The following is a 19,877-nucleotide window of genomic DNA, read 5'->3' as shown; positions in this document are numbered from 1 at the left end:
TCAAATCAACCTACCATTAAAATTATAGACTGATAATTTCTTTGTCAGTGGGCAAACGTACAAAATCAGCAGGGGATCAAATACTTTTTTCCCTCACTGTAGCAGAATAAAATAGAACAGAATTGTGCGAAGTGATGCGCATCTCGGGTCTGGAACCGTTATTCTCAGTTATAATTTGAAACTGGGCTCAATTTGGCGAGTTGAAAGACCGTGTTTTTTTTTTCGTTCTCAGGGTTACAAACCAAAATCTGTCTTTTTGATATACAGATGTTTTGATTTTGTTTTATTCTGCCGGTTCTTTGGAATTTTCCAAATGGATTAACGATTCCACATTGAACACTGCATGGGGATGAATTACGACCACGTCAAGGGAGGGGACAATTCGATGCCAAACAATTAGCTAAAGGCTAAACATCCTTCTGTAAATACCAGGGTTGTGTTCAATAGGGCACACTGTGAAAATCTAGGATGTTATTGTTGGACAAATTCCGGTAGTAAGTAACCTACCTCCCCGTTTAATTATTCAGAATGTAGCCTCCGTTTTTATTCACTTTGAAAACGTTTTCTTCTTACTGAACATGACCCAGGGCATCTAACTATCATTCACTGCTGTGATGTAAAGGACTGTGTGGAGGGGCTCTCCTACTGTAGCCTATCTGAAGGCAGTAGTCTAAAACGTCTGAATGTGTGGAACTACTGCTGACTGGTCCAGACTCTCCCTGTCTGCAGCAACAGCCAAGAATGTTTCAGGCACTACGACACTGCTGAGTATTGAGAATGGGCCTCAGCCTGCACCGGTCTCCCAGAATCCACAGTATAGCATCTAAAGGAGAAAAATGACATGAAGGCCTTGCGTGTACAGTACAGTGAGAGAATTTACACCACATCACTTTATGTAGCCAAGAGATGTCTTGCCCAAAACCCATGTTTTCATAGTCTGAAGTGACTATGTAAATGTTGCTATACTAAAACGTCCTTGTCAGCGTGTAGTTTTTTTCTTTTTTTTCTCTCCATATATTAAGTAACAACAACAATGTGCAGTGGTTCTGCTGCCCTGTGTTCGGTTGCCATAGTGATGGGTGTTATTTCTCTTCCGAGATCCTGCAGTGGAAGCCTTGCCGTTAGACGTGCTGGAGGGAAGACCAGGGGAGCACAGGGAGAGGATGAATTGTATAACGGTCATTTTGACCTCACTTTTGTGGTTTAGCCAAATCCAAATGAAGGATCATCCTAACTGTGTAATATAGATATGGTTAAGTAATGTGAAATATGGTTATCTTGTCTCTCACTTAAGTCCAAGTCAGACTTAACCCAAGGTACCAATAAACTAATCAAAATATATAGCCGTAGCCTGATTGTATAGTAACCACCCCCACTATTCTTAGTTCAAAGTGTGATTGACGCACTGTCTGATTAGAAAACATGTTAACTACTGTATGTTCTCTTCCTGGTCACAGGTGCGCAGTGTTGGTGAGCAAGTGGACCACCACCGACTGCACCTTTTAGAACTGTAGAGGCAGTAACTGTCACTGCAGGACTTGTCTGAGAGGCTTGGCTGACCCTAGCTGTGTGCTGCAGTGTGCCTGCCCAGGGAGGGAGCCACCATGAGGCAGCTGAAGGGGAAGCCCAAGAAGGAGACGTCCAGGGACAAGAAGGAGCGTAAGGCGGCCATGCAGGAGGCCCGGTCGCAGGTGGCCACAGTGGTTCTACCCACGCTGGCTGTGGTGGTGCTGCTCATCGTAGTCTTTGTCTACGTGGCCACAATGCCCAGGGCCATAGAGTAGTGGCCGGTTCCACATCCCTCCCCTTGGCCCTAACCCCTCTGTTAGCATGTCTGTAGGGTCTCAATAGGTATAAGCAGTGTCAGGGTTCTCCAACCCTGTTCCTGGAGAGCTACCCTCCTGTGGGTCTTCACTCCAACCCTAGTTGTAACTAACCAGATTAATCTTATCAACTAGCTAATTATTAGAATCGGGTGTGCTAGATTAGGGTTGGAGTGAACCTACAGGACGGTAGCTCTCCAGTAACAGCGTTGGGGAACCCTGAGCAGTGTAGTAGTAAAGCTTCCACCATATTGCTCCTATCTAATAGATCTGGGCCAAGGGGAAGGGTAGGGGTTGAATTGGGACCTGCTCTAGGATGGCCGGGCCCCACTGGGGATGTATGCCTCAGCCCTGCTACCATGGACTGGGTCCCAATTTACCCAGAGACTTGCTGCACCCAAAGGATGACCCCAACCCCTGACTCCCATCTTAATGTACTCATCCCTCATATAGCCGTTTTCTGGTCACTCATTCCATCCTCTCACCCCCACTCCACTCTGTCTGTGTGTGTTAGGTCCTCGGGGACCTGCCATTTGTCTTAATTGAAGCTTCCTGCCAAGTGCTGTTTTGCCACAAGATAATTGAGCTGCAAAACAATCAAATTGAATGGAGAAGTATTACAGTAGCTTCATAGGTGCCTTTTTGATGGATGAAGATGTGTGGCAACTAAGGCAGCCGTGTTGGCTCAAGGGCAGAACTTTAATCCGCTACATGTCTATCACTCATTCTGTAACGACAGTAGGATTCATGTTGGCTCTGGTGCTGTCTTAGAGTTTCAATTTCCTGTTTACCAAAGGACTTTCAGTTCACAGCTTGCCATGTTTGACCTGGGGATGTTTTAATCAGGCGACCGGTTGAAGAAGCATTTTCAAGTGTGACAAAATTAATCTACTAGCATTGTTGAGCAATGTGTTTTTAAGATTAAGGTCACATGACAAAGAGCATTTACCAGTTTTTCAGGCCAGCATTCCAAGCTATGTCTGTAGAATGTATACATCCAAAAATGTGCGATTACAAAAAAAAAGAACGTATTTTCAAATGCCAGCAATTGGTCCTGTCTGTTCAAATAGTTGAATGCAACTCAGAATTTTGACCTGATTGAATGTGGTGTTTTTTGTACCAGACAGATTGTGAATGTCACATGGGAGAATATAATATATTCCATGTACAATCCAAGAGCCACACACTTTGTACCTTTTTAAGTTATTGACAACTTTCACTTTTTGGTTGCTCAGTATGACATCTGTGCAGATGCGAAAATATGTGCCTTATAACATTTGACAATGCCCCCTTTTCAGTTAATAAAGAGCTGAAAGACTTATCTGTTGCTCTAGTCCCATCAAACTCGATTCTGAACTTCGAAGCCAGTTCTACTGCTTTTCTTTCCTAATCAGGGACTGGTTTAGACCTGGGACACCAGGTGGGTGCAATTAATTTTCATGTAAAACAGAACCAGCAGGCTCCGGACCTCCTAGGGTAAGAGTTGAATACTCCTGCTCTAGTCTATTTGGTGGAATTGTGTACCTTTTACCCATGTGTCCCTACTGTCCCCTAGGTGTACTGTATGTCTGTGTTGTCCCTGTTGCCCAAAGTCTGACTTGCTTTGGATGAGGAATGGTTTTGAGAAACCCAAAGATGTGCGCTCTCCCTGGTCATCGCTCATTGTCTCTGTGGTGCTATGCAGAGCAGGATACATCCTTTCAGTGAGGCACAAGAGCTTGTACTTTTGAGATATCCGAAGCTATTCTAAACATGTTGGGATTGAATTTGATCGTAGCTAAATATGGAATAAGGAATAGGCCCAGCCTATTTTATACATATGAGAGGAGTGTTACTGTGTGAAGACTCAACTATGAGTTACTTGTTATCCAGCTGTAATTGACTGCATAGGGCTCATGTAAAACAGCCTCTGGAAAAGCCTTTGAAAACATGGCCCATTCATCATCATTAAAGACAGGCAAAATTGGCCTCCTGTCACAATCTATTAATTGGATTTTACTCTGCCCTGTAATATATAATCTGAGAGAGAGGGTGTAGGCAAAGATGAGAAAGGGAAAGAACGTAATCTCAGATTAAGTGCTCCTTAGAAGCTTCATAAAATGGAGCACTTTAAAGCAAGGGCAAAGAAATCTGTAATATACTGAGATGGTAGTGAATCCTCTATTGTTGTATATTGCCGAAGGAATTTTTTATTTATTTTAATTTTTTTATGAGCGGCTATCTCCATAAATGTCAGAGCAGAGAAAAGGCTATTAACCCTATCAGTCCTGAGACCCCAACAAACATTTGCTTTTTATTTATCTGACTTTCATTTATCTGCATGTCCAGCCCTTATATTTAGCCCCACAAAGTATTTTACCATTTTATTTTCAGGACAACCAGGGTTACAAGTAAAACACAAAACAATTTGACACAAACAGTTGCATTCATGAGTTTTATTGACTAATGTCAATAAAACAAATAAAAGTCAGCCAAAGCAAAAAGCTGATAAAAGTGGGCCTCATTGGGACCCCTGTGAAATAGAGAAGGTTAAGCCGAGACTCACCATACCCCCTTACCTTTCTTCCAACTCACAGCAGCAACATGAAGTTAGTCTGCTTCCTTCCTCTATCCACTATGTGGCAAAAATACCCAGCAGATCATTACCTTGGAGAAGAGCTGTAGTGTAACAAGATGTCTGTTTAATTCATCCAGCCTCTTCCCTATGCTCTAGTCCCCCCTCCTCTCTTCCTGGTGTCTCATTAAAAGTTGGAGAGAAACAGATGGTGCGGTGCAAGTCAAGCATGGCTGACTTCATATGTCGGCTTCTCTTATCTGTGTGTCCTCTCTCTCACTATCCCCATACTTGCTGGGTTAGAGGTGTGGTGGTTAGTGGTAAGAAGACCAGAGGTTGGGGTTAAGAGCTTGAGAAAAGTTATGAACAATAACTTTTTATTAGTTAAAAATGCATCACATCAAAAACATTTCAACACCATCTTGTTTTTTTTTTTACTGTGTTTAACACTGCGAATGTCCGTAGAATCATCCATACTGTATACAAACTTCATCTGAATAGTTTGAGATGTACAGTAAGACCTCCGATACAAACACGTTGAGAATGGAGGTCGTTCAGAACACTGAAATGTTCAAACCATTATGGACAATATTGCATATTTCCATGTATTTTCTCAGTCAACTGATCTCCCTTGAACTGGATATGGTCTTGACTCCATCTTTTTCATGGACTCAGGAGGACAGCAGTTTATTAGTAAATGTTCAACAGCATCCTCCTTTTCTCCTCATTTGAGACCAAGCACAGGGACACTGAATAGTCATTGACTGAAAGTATTGGATAGAGGGGTTCAGTGAAGGTGGAGTGAAATGCAGGTGTGTCAGAGTGCCTTGTGGAGAGTTCAAATACACCCCAACTCTGTCAGCGCAGGGGGCAGGTATGACCGTGCTCTCATTATTGTGCAAGACAGAGTTTGCGGAAACTACGTTTGAGGAGTCTCAGGCTCCAGGATTTGTCTTTGTAAGAAAATAAACAGTTATGTTCTTTTCCAACCCTGCTGATGTCTTTATATGCCACACCTGCGTTAAACCCTTTCCCACTACACTCAGCCTCCCAGTAACAACATCCAGTCAGACCCTCTCTTCACAGCACCTGAGGGCTAGATGGGATGCATCTTTTGTCAGATTTGACTTTCTGGAGCAGGTTCGAGAATTTACACAGCAGTTTAGAATAACTAACGTAGCAGGTTAGAATAGGTCAAGGTTAGGAAAAGGGTTAGGGTTAGCTAAAATTGAAGAAAAAAATCTACTTTTGACATTAATTTCACAAAAACTTTTGGCCATAACCGATCATGTGGGACCATTCTTCTATGGTATTATGGCGGTAAGCAAATATATTGTAATGACCTGTGTCGTAGTAAATATATAATGTTATAGCTTGGTCTGACTAAAATCTTGTGCATGACCCATCTTGTGTTGGGCCTTTGTATTTAATACAATGCACAAAAGACTTCTATCTTGTCAGCCTTATCAGCAGGTGGCTATGGACAACACCCACGCCATAGGTCTCTCAGTTCTTCCAACTCACGAGTTCTTGCTCTGAGGACACACACACACACACACACACACACACACACACACACATCATCACTGATAAACACACACACACACACACCACTGATAAACACACACACACACACACACCACTGTTAAACACACACAAACACACACACACACAAAAACCCCCTTCTCTTAGGCTGAACATCTGAAGACAGAGAACCCGACTCAGAGCCAATGCAACAGTGACACTAGCCTGGAGGTGACCTCGCCCAACTCATCAGGACCAATCAGAAGATCAGAACTACTAGAATCAACCTACTTCATTTTATTGTATAAAATGTCAGCACACAATGTTTAGGGGCTCTCTCAGATATCTCCCTACGAGATTGACGAAACGGGTCCGTGCACGCGATTCCAGATATCTTTACCTCTGAATAAACTGCCTTATATTATACAATTATCCACCTTGTCCAAAAGTCTCTACTTGGTCTCCGTTCTCCAGTAAACTTGTTTTATCAACACCTGGCTAGATCATAAATGAACAAATGTCCAGACAGAGGATTGAATTTACGGATTCCCGGTTTATTAACCAAACTCAACACAGGCTACTGTTTGGCTGTAGCCCACGCCAAATAAATCAAGGATAACCGTATAAAACAACCATGACCACCTCTTTTTAAGTCCAGACGTAAGAGGGAGAACAATGGCTAAGCATGGTCTTAAACTTGCGATGCTCCACCCCCCTACCAACCCCCCCGAATATCGTATGCCAGCTGAGGTTATATGCTGCAACTGTGGTTGTGAATATGCACCCGAGTTCCCAGATTTCCCTGTTAGGGTAAAGGAGACAGAGGTGGCGAGAATAAGGCATGTCCAGCATGTCACCTATCTGGAGGCGGTTAGAAGAGTGCAAGGAGCAAGTGGCGTTGAAGTTGAAGACGCAATGGTAATTGAGACTGGACCAGTGAATGTATCTTGGCAATCAAGTGATCCTGATATGTTACATGTGAAAAAGGTGGACTGTATAATTTATTGCAATGGTCATAAACTGCACAGCACAAACAAAGAAGAAATCAGAGAACATTTGAATTATTGTGAGTGCAGCAGAACACCTTTTGGGACTCAATGCTACAAGCGAGGCCTTGCAAGAAATCCTGTCAAAGGATGTTCCGCCCTCACAGGCCCCTGAGCCTGTATAGGGATGTGACTTGAATTGTAATGTGTCTGAAGTTGTTTTTTATGTCTATTTTTGTATTTTGTAAATGATAAATTAATTAGGAATAATGAATAATGTAAATCATGCAAATATAAAAAATTTTTGTAAGCAGTATATAAGAGAACTAATGGGACTGCCCTGGCAGAGCTCCCGACCGACGTGTACTATGGCTCCTGAGTGGCGCAACAGCCTAAGGCAATGCATCTCAGTGCTAGAGGCGTCACTTCAGACCCTGGTTCGATCCCGGGCTGTATCACATCCGGCCGTGATTGTGAGTCCCATAGGGCGGCGCACAATTGGCCCAGCGTCGTCCGGGTTAGGGGAGGGTTTGGCCGGGGTAGGCCGTCATTGTAAATAAGAATTTGTTCTTAACTGACTTGCCTAGTTAAATAAAGGTTAAAAAAATAAAAATAACTCTCTAGCTTGCTGATAATAAAGAATGATTCATTTAATATAAACTTCAGGTGTCCCTGGTGGTAATTTCTACGACACAGCCCCAGACCATTATTCCTCCTCCATCAAACTTTACAGTTGGCACTATGCATTTGGGCAGGTAGCGTTCTCCTGGCATCCGCCAAACCTAGATTCGTCCGTCGGACTGCCAGATGGTGAAGCGTGATTCATCACTCCAGAGAACGCATTTCCACTGCTCCAGAATCCAATGGCGGCGAGCTTTACACCACTCCAGCCGACACCTGGCAATGTGTATGGTGATCGTAGGCTTGTGTGCAGCTACTCGGCCATGGAAACCTATTTCAGCTGCCGACGGAGGCAGTTTGGAACTTGGTAGTGAGTGTTGCAACCGAGTACAGACGATTTTTACGCGCCACACGCTTCAGCACTCGGTGGTCCTGTTCTGTGACCTTGTGTGGCCTACCACTTTGCTGCTGAGCCGTTGTTGCTCCTAGAGGTTTCCACTTCACAATAACCCACTTACAGTTGACCAGTGCAGCTCTAGCAGGGCAGAAATTTGACGAACTGACTTGTTGGAAAGGTGGCATCCTATTACACTGCCACGTTGAAAGTCACTGAGCTCTTCAGTAAGCCATTCTACTGCCAATGGTTGTCTATGGAGATTGCATGGCTGTGTGCTCGATTTTATACACCTGTCAGCAACGGGTGTGGCTGAAATAGCCAAATCCACTAATTTGAAGGGGTGTCCACATACTTTTGTATATATTGTGTATGTGCTTCAGTAATGTTGACTTCTTAGCGTTCATAGCAATGGTTATCAACTGTACTGCAGAAATGGAATGTAAATCACATAAAATACACTAAACAAAAATATAACCGCAACATGTAAAGTGTTGGTCCCATGTTTCATGAGCTGATGTAAAAGATTCCAGAAATGTTCCATATGCACAAAAAGCTTATTTCTCTCAAAAGTTGTGCACAAATTTATTTAAATTCCTCTTAGTGAGCATTTCTCCTTTGCCAAGATAATCCATCCACCTGACAGGTGTGGCATATCAGGAAGCTGATTAAATGGCATGATCATTACACAGGTGCACCTTGTGCTGGGGACAATTAAAGGCCACTCTAAAATGTGCAATTCTGTCACACAACACAATGCCACAGATGTGTCAAGTTACGAGGGAGCTTGCAATTGGCATGCTGACTGCAGGAATGTCTACCAGAGCTGTTGCCAGAGAATTTAATGTTAATTTCTCTACCATAAGCCACCATTTTATTTTTTTGCATTTGGCAGTACATCCAACCGGCCTCACAACCACAGACCACATGTATGGTGTCATGTGGGCGAGCGGTTTGCTGATGTAAACGTTGTGAACAGAGTGCCCCATGGTGGCTATAGGGTTATAGTATAGGCAGGCATAAGCTACGGTCAATTAACACAATTGCATTTTATCAATGGCAATTTGAATGCACAGAGATACCGTGACGAGATCCTGAGGCCCATTGTCGTGCCATTCATCCACCACCATCACCTCATGTTTCAGCATGATAATGCACAGCCCCATGTCGCAAGGATCTGTATACAGTGGGGGAAAAAAGTATTTAGTCAGCCACCAATTGTGCAAGTTCTCCCACTTAAAAAGATGAGAGAGGCCTGTAATTTTCATCATAGGTACACGTCAACTATGACAGACAAATTGAGAAAAAAAAATCCTCCAGAAAATCACATTGTAGGATTTTTAATGAATTTATTTGCAAATTATGGTGGAAAATAAGTATTTGGTCACCTACAAACAAGCAAGATTTCTGGCTCTCACAGACCTGTAACTTCTTCTTTAAGAGGCTCCTCTGTCCTCCACTCGTACTGTATTAATGGCACCTTTTTGAACTTGTTATCAGTATAAAGACACCTGTCCACAATCTCAAACAGTCACACTCCAAACTCCACTATGGCCAAGACCAAAGAGCTGTCAAAGGACACCAGAAACAAAATTGTAGACCTGCACCAGGCTGGGAAGACTGAATCTGCAATAGGTAAGCAGCTTGGTTTGAAGAAATCAACTGTGGGAGCAATTATTAGGAAATGGAAGACATACAAGACCACTGATAATCTCCCTCGATCTGGGGCTCCACGCAAGATCTCACCCCGTGGGGTCAATATGATCACAAAACGGTGAGCAAAAATCCCAGAACCACACGGGGGACCTAGTGAATGACCTGCAGAGAGCTGGGACCAAAGTAACAAAGCCTACCATCAGTAACACACTACGCCGCCAGGGACTCAAATCCTGCAGTGACAGACGTGTCCCCCTGCTTAATAATAATAATAAATAATATGCCATTTAGCAGACGCTTTTATCCAAAGCGACTTACAGTCGTGCGTGCATACATTTTTGTGTATGGGTGGTCCCGGGGATCGAACCCACTACCTTGGCGTTACAAGCGCCGTGCTCTACCAGCTGAGCTACAGAGGACCACGTGTCCAGGCCTGTCTGAAGTTTGCTAGAGTGCATTTGGATGATCCAGAAGAGGATTGGGAGAATGTCATACGGTCAGATAAAACCAAAATAGAACTTTTTGGTAAAAAATAAACTTGTCGTGTTTGGAGGACAAAGAATGCTGAGTTGCATCCAAAGAACACCATACCTACTGTGAAGCATGGGGGTGGAAACATCATGCTTTGGGGCTGTTTTTCTGCAAAGGGACCAGGATGACTGATCCGTGTAAAGGAAAGAATGAATGGGGCCATGTATCGTGAGATTTTGAGTGAAAACCTCCTTCCATCAGCAAGGGCATTGAAGATGAAACGGGCTGGGTCTTTCAGCATGACAATGATCCCAAACACACCGCCCGGGCAACGAAGGAGTGGCTTCGTAAGAAGCATTCAAGGTCCTGGAGTGGCCTAGCCAGTCTCCAGATCTCAACCCCATGGAAAATCTTTGGAGGGAGTTGAAAGTCCATGTTGCCCAGCGACAGCCCCAAAACATCACTGCTCTAGAGGAGATCTGCAAGGAGGAATGGGCCAAAATTCCAGAAACAGTGTGTGAAAACCTTGTGAAGACTTACAGAAAACGTTTGACCTGTGTCATTGCCAACAAAGGGTATATAACAAAGTATTGAGAAACTTTTGTTATTGACCAAATACTTATTTTCCACCATAATTTGCAAATAAATTCATTAAAAATCCTACAATGTGATTTTCTGGATTTTTATTTCTCATTTTGTCTGTCATAGTTGACGTGTACCTATGATGAAAATTACAGGCCTCTCTCATCTTTTTAAGTGGGAGAACATGCACAATTGGTGGCTGACTAAATACTTTTTTCCCCCACTGTATTTAAAATTCCTGGAAGCTGTTCCTGGAATCAATTCCTGGAAGCTGAAAATGTCCCAGTTTTCCATGGCCTGCATACTCACCAGACATGTCACCCATTGAGCATGTTTGGGATGCTCTGGATCGACGTGTACGACAGCGTGTTCCAGTTCCCGCCAATATCCAGCAACTTCGCACAGCCATTGAAGAGGAGTGGTACAACATTCCACAGGCCACAATCAACAGCCCAATCAACTATATGCAAAGGAGATGCATGATGCAAAGGATGGTCACACCAGATACTGACTGTTCTGATCCACGCCCCTACCTTTTTTTAAGGTATCTGTGACCAACAGATGCATATCTGTATTCCCAGTCATGTGAAATCCACAGATTAGGGCCTAATGAATTTTATTTAAATTGACTAATCTCCTTTATATGAACTGTAACTCAGTCAAATCTTTGAAATTGTTGCATGTTGAGTTTATATTTTTGTTCAGTATAGATGCTGTGGTGGCAGCTGCAGAGAAGTACTTGGGTGTATGAGATTTAACTTCAGAAGAGTTACAGGGTGTGTTGAGTGGTAGTGTCCCGTCTTCCCAGGCCATTGGCCTGTTGTAGGAGCCCATAGGTTAAAAGTAGTTGAATGGGGTGGTGGATTTTACTGAGTGTAGGGCAGTGGTGTAAAGTACTTAAGTAGTACTTTCAAGTTTTGTTACTTAAGTCGTTTTTTTGGGTACTGTACTTTACTTTACTATTTCTATTTTTGACAACTTTTACTTTTACTTCACTGCATTCCTAAAGAAAATTAAGTACTTTTTACTCCATACATTTTTCCTGACACCCAAAAGTACTCATTACATTTTGAATGCTTAGCAGGACAGGAAAATTATCTAATTCACACACTTATCAAGAGAACATCCCTTGTCATCCCTACTGCCTCTGATCTGGCGGACTCACTAAACACATGCTTCGTTTGTAAATAATGTGGGAGTGTTGGAGCGTGCTCCTGGCTATCCGTAAAAAAAAAAAAACGAGAAAATGGTGCCATCTGGTTTGCTTAATATAAGGAATTTGAAATGATTTATACTTTTCCTTTTGACACTTAAGTATATTTTAGCAATTACATTTACTTTTGATACTTACGTATATTTAAAACCAAATACTTTTAGACTTTTACTCAAGTAGGATTTTACTGGGTGACTCATTTTTCCCTTAGTCATTTTCTGGTATCTTTAATTTTACTCAAGTATGACAATTGGGTTCTTTTTCCACTACCGGTGTAGGGTTAGTCGGAAGGATGATTTTCTTTACCCTTTCATATTTTGTTTAACAAAGTGTAATGGATTTACACTCCAGTCCAGCTTTGTGGCGGTAATGAACCTTTTGTTTGCCAACCGCCATTTTAGAAATGACAGAATAAGTCTTATTTTCGTGGACAGATTTGGGGCAGAGTAAAGCAATGGAGTAATGCAAACGATACTGTAATCCCTCTCGCTTCGCCGCTTCCTCTCTACTGAAACATATTATTCATATTTACCATATTGGATAATTATTTTGGTTAATTGCTGCAAAATATATTTTACGATACTGTTATTTTCCTGGAAAAGATAGGTAAGCGTTTGCTAACTATTAATTGTTCACCTCTTTTGGGCGGTGGTTTATTTGAGTTCTGTGAAGGTGTCCAGCAAGCTAACAAGGCCTTGGCTTTAACAAGCTAGCAAACGTTAGCCCTGCTAGCTAGCTATTTGCTAAACTAAGCTTATGAACCTTGATACTAGGTTTTATGTTTTTTAAATGTTGGTATTTCTAACGCTAAAGCAATTATTTAGCTGGATGTAAAAGTTCAACATTGTGACAATCCAGTCAACTTTAGTTTGCTAAAGCCAGATACTTAATTCAATAAACACCGCCGTCCAACCAGCTTCAACTCACAACATTTTAGCTTGCTTTACCACATATTTAATTTTGGCTTTACTAGTTCACTAGCTAGCCTTCCCCCGATATAAACGTATGATTCACTTGTTTCCGGGTATTTTATATTTCAGACCTCATGGTTGTCTGCATTGAAATGAATGGTTAAGTTTTTCTGATGCAGTTACAACATCTTTAGGTACCATCTGAAATACACTTTAGATTGCCAGAAGATACCAACCCTACCGTTACGCTTGTTTACACTGAGCAGCAGCGTAAACAATCTTAACGGTAGGGTTTTTATCATCTTGCTAACTGTTTAGAGTCCTTTAGAGGTTTTAGCTAGATGGGAGTAACTATTGCAGCAGGACAGCATTTGCAAATATACATGTTAGAAAATGGAAAGTTTATGTTCCCTACAAGTTGCTAGTGTCTATCTGTAAAAAGCAGCTGAAATAATATGATTGGGTTTTAGATTAGAATGTTTAACTGAAATCCTGTTTTTATCTTATCTATTTTTCCCTTTTTCTCAGGAGAATGGCTGCTGCTGAGGTGAACAGTAGTTCTGCTCCGGTGATGGAGGAAAAGGAGCCTATGGAAGTCACCGCCGAAAGCGAGCACACAGAGAACTACCAGACACTCATCGATGCCGGACTGCCGCAGAAAGTGTCTGAGAGTCTCGACAAAATATTCTCAACCGGTGGGGCATCCGTCATACAATGGCTGAGTCTAATCTATTTTCCAAAGAAGCGTGGTGTTGCTCGAGGATCCATGAAGTGAATAAAGGCCAGGTTGTAATAGTACGAATCTGTCTTGTACCCACAGGGTTGCTGGCGTACGCTGACCTAGACGAGAGGGCCATCGATGCTCTGCGGGCGTTCAATGAAGAAGGAGCGTTGTCTATACTGTCGCAGTTCAAAGAAAGTGACCTGACCCATGTCCAGGTGAGTTACAGTGGGAGCAGAATGAAATGGAAGTCAGTTTAGATGATGATTGCATTAGAAAGAGTCTTCAGAAGTTGACATTGAGGGGTCTATAATTTTTCCTCTGCTCATAACACCAATACATGAATCAACTCTGCTGTGGTTTGCTTTCCAGAACAAAAGTGCTTTTATTTGTGCAGCTATGAAGACGTACAGACAGAGGGAAAAGCAAGGAAGGAAAGTACAAGAATCCACTAAGGGTCCTGCCGAGTCCAAGATCAAGGTAAAATGCAGCTTTTTGAAAGTGAATTCAGTAGCGTCAATAGAACCTGCTGTGTGTGTGAACCTGCTCAGGTTGTGTAGTTCTGTAGTGGTTATGCTGATGTCGACGTGTTCCCCAGGCTCTGCTGGAGAGGACAGGATACACCCTGGACGTCACCACCGGACAGAGGAAATACGGAGGGCCCCCACCAGAGGAAGTGTTTAAAGGAGCACAGCCTGGGATTGGAACTGAGGTAAAGCTGCTGGAGATGCTCCATTTTCAAGCAACAATATTTGAAAGGGTCATGGTCATCGTCGGCAAAGCCGTTATCTGATATAGAGCAGAGAGATGAGTTTGCAAGTCTGTGTCCCCAAGAATGTCAGTAGAAAAGTATATAGCAACACCCAGCATTCTTCCCCGATCACACTGTGGAACCCTCATTCAGTCTGTTGTCTGCCTTTAGGTGTTTGTGGGAAAGATCCCCAGAGACCTGTATGAAGACGAGCTGGTGCCTCTGTTTGAGCAGGCGGGCCCAATCTGGGACCTGAGGTTAATGATGGACCCACTGTCGGGTCAGAACCGGGGCTACGCCTTCATTAACTTCTGCAGCAAGGATGCAGCAGCTGAGGCGGTGAAACTTGTAAGTCCCTGCAGTCAGACATGGTCTTAGTTTACCTTCTACAAACCAAGGGTCTGGTTTCCCAGACCCAGATTAAGCCTTGTCCTACTCTTGAAAATCACTTTCAATAGGGAATCTTCATTAAGTGTGCTTTTTAGTCTAGGGCCAGGTTTAATCTGTGTCTCGGAAACCGACCCAAGATGTGATACATATTTCATTTTGGAGCGGTCGTCGGACTGCCTCCAGCTACCTTATCAACCCTACAAAGCCATCTTTCCTCTATTCTGGTTTTCAGTGTGACAACTATGAAATCCGGTCTAGGAAATACCTTGGAGTGTGCATATCTGTAGCAAACAACCGCCTGTTTGTCGGATCAATCCCAAAGAACAAGACCAGGGAGAGCATATTGGAGGACTTCAGCAAAGTCACAGGTCAGTGAAAGTGCAGACACCCCAATTTGGTTTACATTGTTTTATGTTCTGTGGGTTATCATTTGTCAGATATCAGTCATGTCACTCGTTCTTGTTCCTCCAGAGGGGCTTCAGGAAGTGATCCTCTACCACCAGCCGGATGACAAGGAGATTAACCGTGGCTTCTGTTTCCTGGAGTATGAGGACCACAAGTCTGCAGCCCAGGCCCGCCGCTGCCTCATGAGTGGCAAGGTGATGGTGTGGGGGAACCCGGTCACTGTGGAGTGGGCCAACCCGGTCACTGAGCGCGACACGGATGTCATTGCCAATGTGAGTACTCTCTCTCACTTTCTCTGTCAATTTTACAACAACACATGAACGACCCCCCCTCTGTATTCCACTTCTGTTTACTTTTATTCAACTTTAACTTTTATTTATACTTTTCTAAACTGAGTTGAACTTTGTCTGTGTGAGTCAGCAGGCGAAGGTCTTGTTTGTCAGGAAGCTGGCCAACTCAGTCACAGAGGAGCTACTAGTGAAGACCTTCTCTGCCTTTGGCAAACTGGAGCGGGTGTATAAGCTCAAAGACTACGCCTTTGTCCACTTTGAGGACAGGGACGCAGCTGTGAAGGTGGGTTACCCTCAGTAAAACATACTCGTTGTTTTTTTTTTACCATGCTTCGGATGTCTGATAACATTTTTGCTGCTTTTCTCAGGCAATGGCAGAAATGAATGGGAAGGAGCTGGGGGGAGAGGAGATTGAAATAAGAATAGCAAAGAAGAAGAAGGCGCGGAAGACTCAGCGCCAGACCACCAGAAACCCAGGGTGAGGCCACAGAGAGACTGGGATTGACTGAAATCTGTTATCTGATTTAGTAGATTTCCCATCATGGGATTACATTGAAAGTTATGTTTTTCCTGTTTTTCAGAAGGAATGATGACGATTACAACCACCAACGGCCACGCATGCCTCCACCAGATAGGGGCAGGGGCCGTGGTGGCCGAGGGGGCGGGGGCTACGCTGCATACCCCCCAGACTACCACAGCTACGATGACCACTACGGCTATGACTATCACGACCCCTGCAGGGGTTACGAGGACCCCTACTACGGTTACGAGGACCCCTACTACGGTTACGAGGACCCCTACTACGGTTACGAGGACCCCTACTACGGTTACGATGACGTGTACAGCATGAAGGGCCGTGGCAGCAGGCCCAGCAGGGGAGGCCCGCCCCCACCCAGGGCCCGTAGAGCACCACCCACCCAGGGCCGAGGGGGCTATGCGCAGAGGGGGCCACCCATCAGAGGGCCCAGGGGTAGCAGAGGAGGGGGCCATGGGGGACTCTTCCAGCCACAGAGGGCCCACAGTACCCGAGGAGCCAGGGGGAACCGCGGAGGCAATGTGGGTGGGAAGAGAAAGGCAGACGTCTTCAACCAGCCTGATTCAAAGCGCCGGCAGACCAACAAGCAGAACTGGGGGTCCCAGCCCATCGCCCAGCAGGAAGGTGGCGACTATTCCGATAACTATGGTTAAGGTAATGACACCCTGGAGTTTTCGCAGGATTCTTATGGGCGTCGCTGGAAGTAGACACATGAAAAAGGTATTTGACAAAGTAAAAAAATAAAAAATTGGCTGCAATTTTTGAATATCTTTTTATTCGTCATCCCTCACGAAAAAAATTATGAATTGACTGGAATTGCATTTTGGGCTGGAGATGTGAATGTAACTGTTTTGCTGAATAATTTCTTGCAGTTACATGGGACATACGTTTTAACACACATGTCTAGCGTTTTGTAGAGGTATATATATATATATATATTTTACTGATATTATAACTTCCTGTGTTTTCTTTGGGAAGCCATAGCAGTTTGTTCTCTGTTTGTATTTATAACTTTTACTTTTCAATTAAACTCAGTTGAGCATCATTCAATTGCCAGTCTATTCCTAACCCTACCTAAAATATCACATTTGGAACACTATTTTCTCTACTTTTTGCTCAAGGAATAAATCAAGAGACCAAATGAAATTGTAAAATACCTAAATACTTTATGACAGAGCACACAAACAATGTATGAATGACTGAATATTTGTTTATTATTTTAACCCTTTTTATTTTCCAGGAAATGTCTCCCTCTTACAGTGCATTCGGAAAGTTTTCAGACCCCTCAACATTTTCCACATTTTGTTAAGTTACAGCCTTATTCTAAAATGGATTCAATTGTTTTTTCCCCCTCATCAATATACACACAATACACAATAATGACAAAGCAAAAACAGGTTTTTAGACATTTTTGCACATTCATTATATATAAAAAACTGATAGTACATTTACATAAGTATTCAGACCCTTTACTCAGTACTTTGTTGAGGCAGCGATTACAGCCTTGAGTCTACTTGGGTATGACGCTATAAGCTTGGCACACCTGTATTTGGTGAGTTTCTCCCATTCTTCTCTGCAGATCCTCTCAAGCTCTGTCAGGTTGGATGGGGAGTGTCGCTGCACAGCTATTTTCAGGTCTCTCCAGAGATTTTCAATCGGGTTCAAGTCCGGGCTCTGGCTGGGCCTCTCAAGGACATTCAGAGACTCGTCCCGAAGCCACTCCTGCGTTGTCTTGGCTGTGTACTTAGGGTCGTTGTCCTGTTGGAAGGTGAACCTTTGCCCCAGTCTGAGGTCCTGACCGCTCTGGAGCAGGTTTTCATCAAGAATCTCTCTGTACTTAGCTCCGTTCATCTTTCCCTCGATCCTGACTAGTCTCCCAGTCCCTCCTGCTGAAAAACATCCCCACAGTATGATGCTGCCACCACCATGCTTCACCGTAGGGATGGTGCCAGGTTTCCTCCAGACATGATGCTTGGCATTCAGGCCAAAGAGTTCAATCTTGGTTTCATCAGACCAGAGAGTCTTGTTTCTCATGGTCTGAGAGTCCTTTAGGTGCCTTTTGGCAAACTCCAAGCGGGCTGTCATGTGTTTTTTACTGAGGGGTGGCTTCCGTCTGGCCACTCTACCATAAAGGCCTAATTGGTGGAGTGCTGCAGAGATGGTTGCCCTTCTGGAAGGTTCTCCCATCTCCACAGAGGAACTCTGGAGCTCTGTAAGAGTGACCATCAGGTTCTTGATCACCTCCCTGACCGAGGCCCTTCTCCCCTGATTGCTCAGTTTGGCCGGGCGGCCAGCTCTAGGAAGAGTATTTTTAAGAATGATGGAGGCCACTGTGTTCTTGGGGACCTTCAATGCTGCAGACATTTTTTGTTACCCTTCCCCAGATCTGTGCCTCGACACAATCCTGTCTCGGAGCTGTACGGACAATTCCTTCGACCTCATGGAAACAGGATGCACCTGAGCTCAATTTCGAGTCTCATAGCAAAGGGTCTGAATACTTATGTAAATAAGGTATTTCTGTTTTTTATTTTTAATACATTTGCCAAAATTTCTATTAACCTGTTTTCGCTTTGTCATTATGGGGTATTGTGTGTAGATTGAGGAACTTTTTTATTTAATCCATTTTAGAATAAGGCTGTAATGTAACAAAATGTGGAAAAAGTCAAGGGGTCCAAATACTTTCCGAATGCACTGTATGATAATCTGGTAAAAGATAATGAAATGAACACAATAGGAGCATGTTTGTACAACAATGCAGATTTTTCTACCTCATACTTTTACATTAGACTCAACAGGAAGACCAGAGCAACCGAGAATTCAAATACATTCCCCTTCCCTGAAGGACCTGGATCAGTTGCAACTCACCTCCACTCAAACACCATGAGGCCCAATTACACAGTGATTTGTTATTACAGACCAAGAACCTCTAAAGGGTTAAAGTTCTTCACAAATGATCAGAAGTAATGTCTATGCTGCTTTAGCAACGACCCCCCTCAAGCCCTACAGTCTTTCCATAGAGAAATGCTAAGAGCAACGCCTTTGGTCCCATGACATCACCATGTTTGTTTGTTTTGTCCTTCTATTCCAATTTACACAGGTGGTGAAGTGAGAGCAGCAGCGCTTGAGTGAGGAACAAACTCACCCTGAACTTTGTACCTTTTATAAAATGGTGAGCTATTACTAGTCGTTTGTAGGCCAAACCGTGCTGACTACAGATGATTTCGTGAGAAGACCAATTTCCGAGATGTCTCCTGGTCTGACAAACACTGCTGTAGCTCTGCGCCACCTTCCACTGCGGATGCACTGGATTGAGACGCGACCCATGCCCCCCAAAAAAAGTATCTAGTTTAAACGGATGGATTTTAATGGTAATTTTGTTGTTTATTTGATTATTATGCTAATTGCACAGTGCGGACTGCAGAAGCAACTCACCCAACTTCTCAACTTTTCCAGAGCAGGCTTTAAACTGCAATTTCATTGCCTTTGCCAAGTCAATTTGCTTGCCTTGCATATGCCATTCAATGTGTGTTTTCTCAACTATTATGATAAAGATTTTTGAGATATGTCAGCTAAAATAACCAGTGATCATGCTCCACATCTCTGGCCTTCTTTTTTACCTGCAAGTCAAGAACAACAATAAAACATTCCCGTGAAGGGTTTACAAACTGTAGGCCTACTTCCTTGCCAGAAACTAACTTAGATATTAGTCTCTCTAGACTAATCTCTTGTGGACAAATGAAATGGTGAGAATCTGTCAAGGCGCACATAGAATTATGTGATTATGAGCAGCAAACGTTCCTGGTTTTGGATTTCGTCATTGATTATTTGGAAGAATCAGGATTGGGCGACGGCAGTGCGTGAACTGGTACAGTGATTTTTTTCAAGCATGTGCGGATGATCAACGGTTTCCATTAGATTCCACATCCACAAAGTCAACTGTATTTCGTTAAAATTCATATAAACAAAAATTTGCTAATCTGTGATGTTGTATTGGCCTATAGCCTAGCTATATTGATATGTTCATAATGATAATGTAGTTCTTATATAATT

At 43.3% G+C, this 19,877-nt stretch overlaps 1 protein-coding gene across 6 annotated transcripts; it reads left to right on the top strand.

Moving 5' to 3' along the window:
* Positions 1-12,162: 12,162 nt before the first annotated feature.
* On the top strand, positions 12,163-19,493 carry LOC121566919 (heterogeneous nuclear ribonucleoprotein R). 6 transcript variants are annotated; one of them, XR_006001025.2, is made up of 12 exons: positions 12,163-12,430; positions 13,264-13,430; positions 13,556-13,674; positions 13,829-13,936; positions 14,055-14,168; positions 14,379-14,555; positions 14,830-14,965; positions 15,069-15,274; positions 15,426-15,575; positions 15,661-15,770; positions 15,877-16,547; positions 18,925-19,493. XR_006001025.2 is itself a non-coding variant. In XM_041876839.2 (12 exons), exons 2-11 carry the CDS (start codon positions 13,268-13,270, stop codon positions 16,478-16,480), a joined length of 1,893 nt encoding a protein of 630 aa, XP_041732773.1. In that variant the 5' UTR covers positions 12,178-12,430; positions 13,264-13,267; the 3' UTR covers position 16,481; positions 18,925-19,493. The 6 variants fall into 6 exon arrangements, 2 of the variants coding, with proteins under 2 accessions (XP_041732772.1, XP_041732773.1); XR_006001024.2 differs by having other exon boundaries at positions 12,168-12,430; positions 15,423-15,575; XR_006001023.2 differs by having other exon boundaries at positions 12,172-12,430; positions 15,874-16,547.
* The last annotated feature ends 384 nt before the right edge of the window (positions 19,494-19,877 follow it).

This window comes from Coregonus clupeaformis, chromosome 5 (assembly GCF_020615455.1).
Source record: "Coregonus clupeaformis isolate EN_2021a chromosome 5, ASM2061545v1, whole genome shotgun sequence".
Lineage (NCBI taxonomy): Eukaryota > Metazoa > Chordata > Actinopteri > Salmoniformes > Salmonidae > Coregonus > Coregonus clupeaformis.
This window is presented reverse-complemented; position numbering and strand designations above follow the sequence as displayed.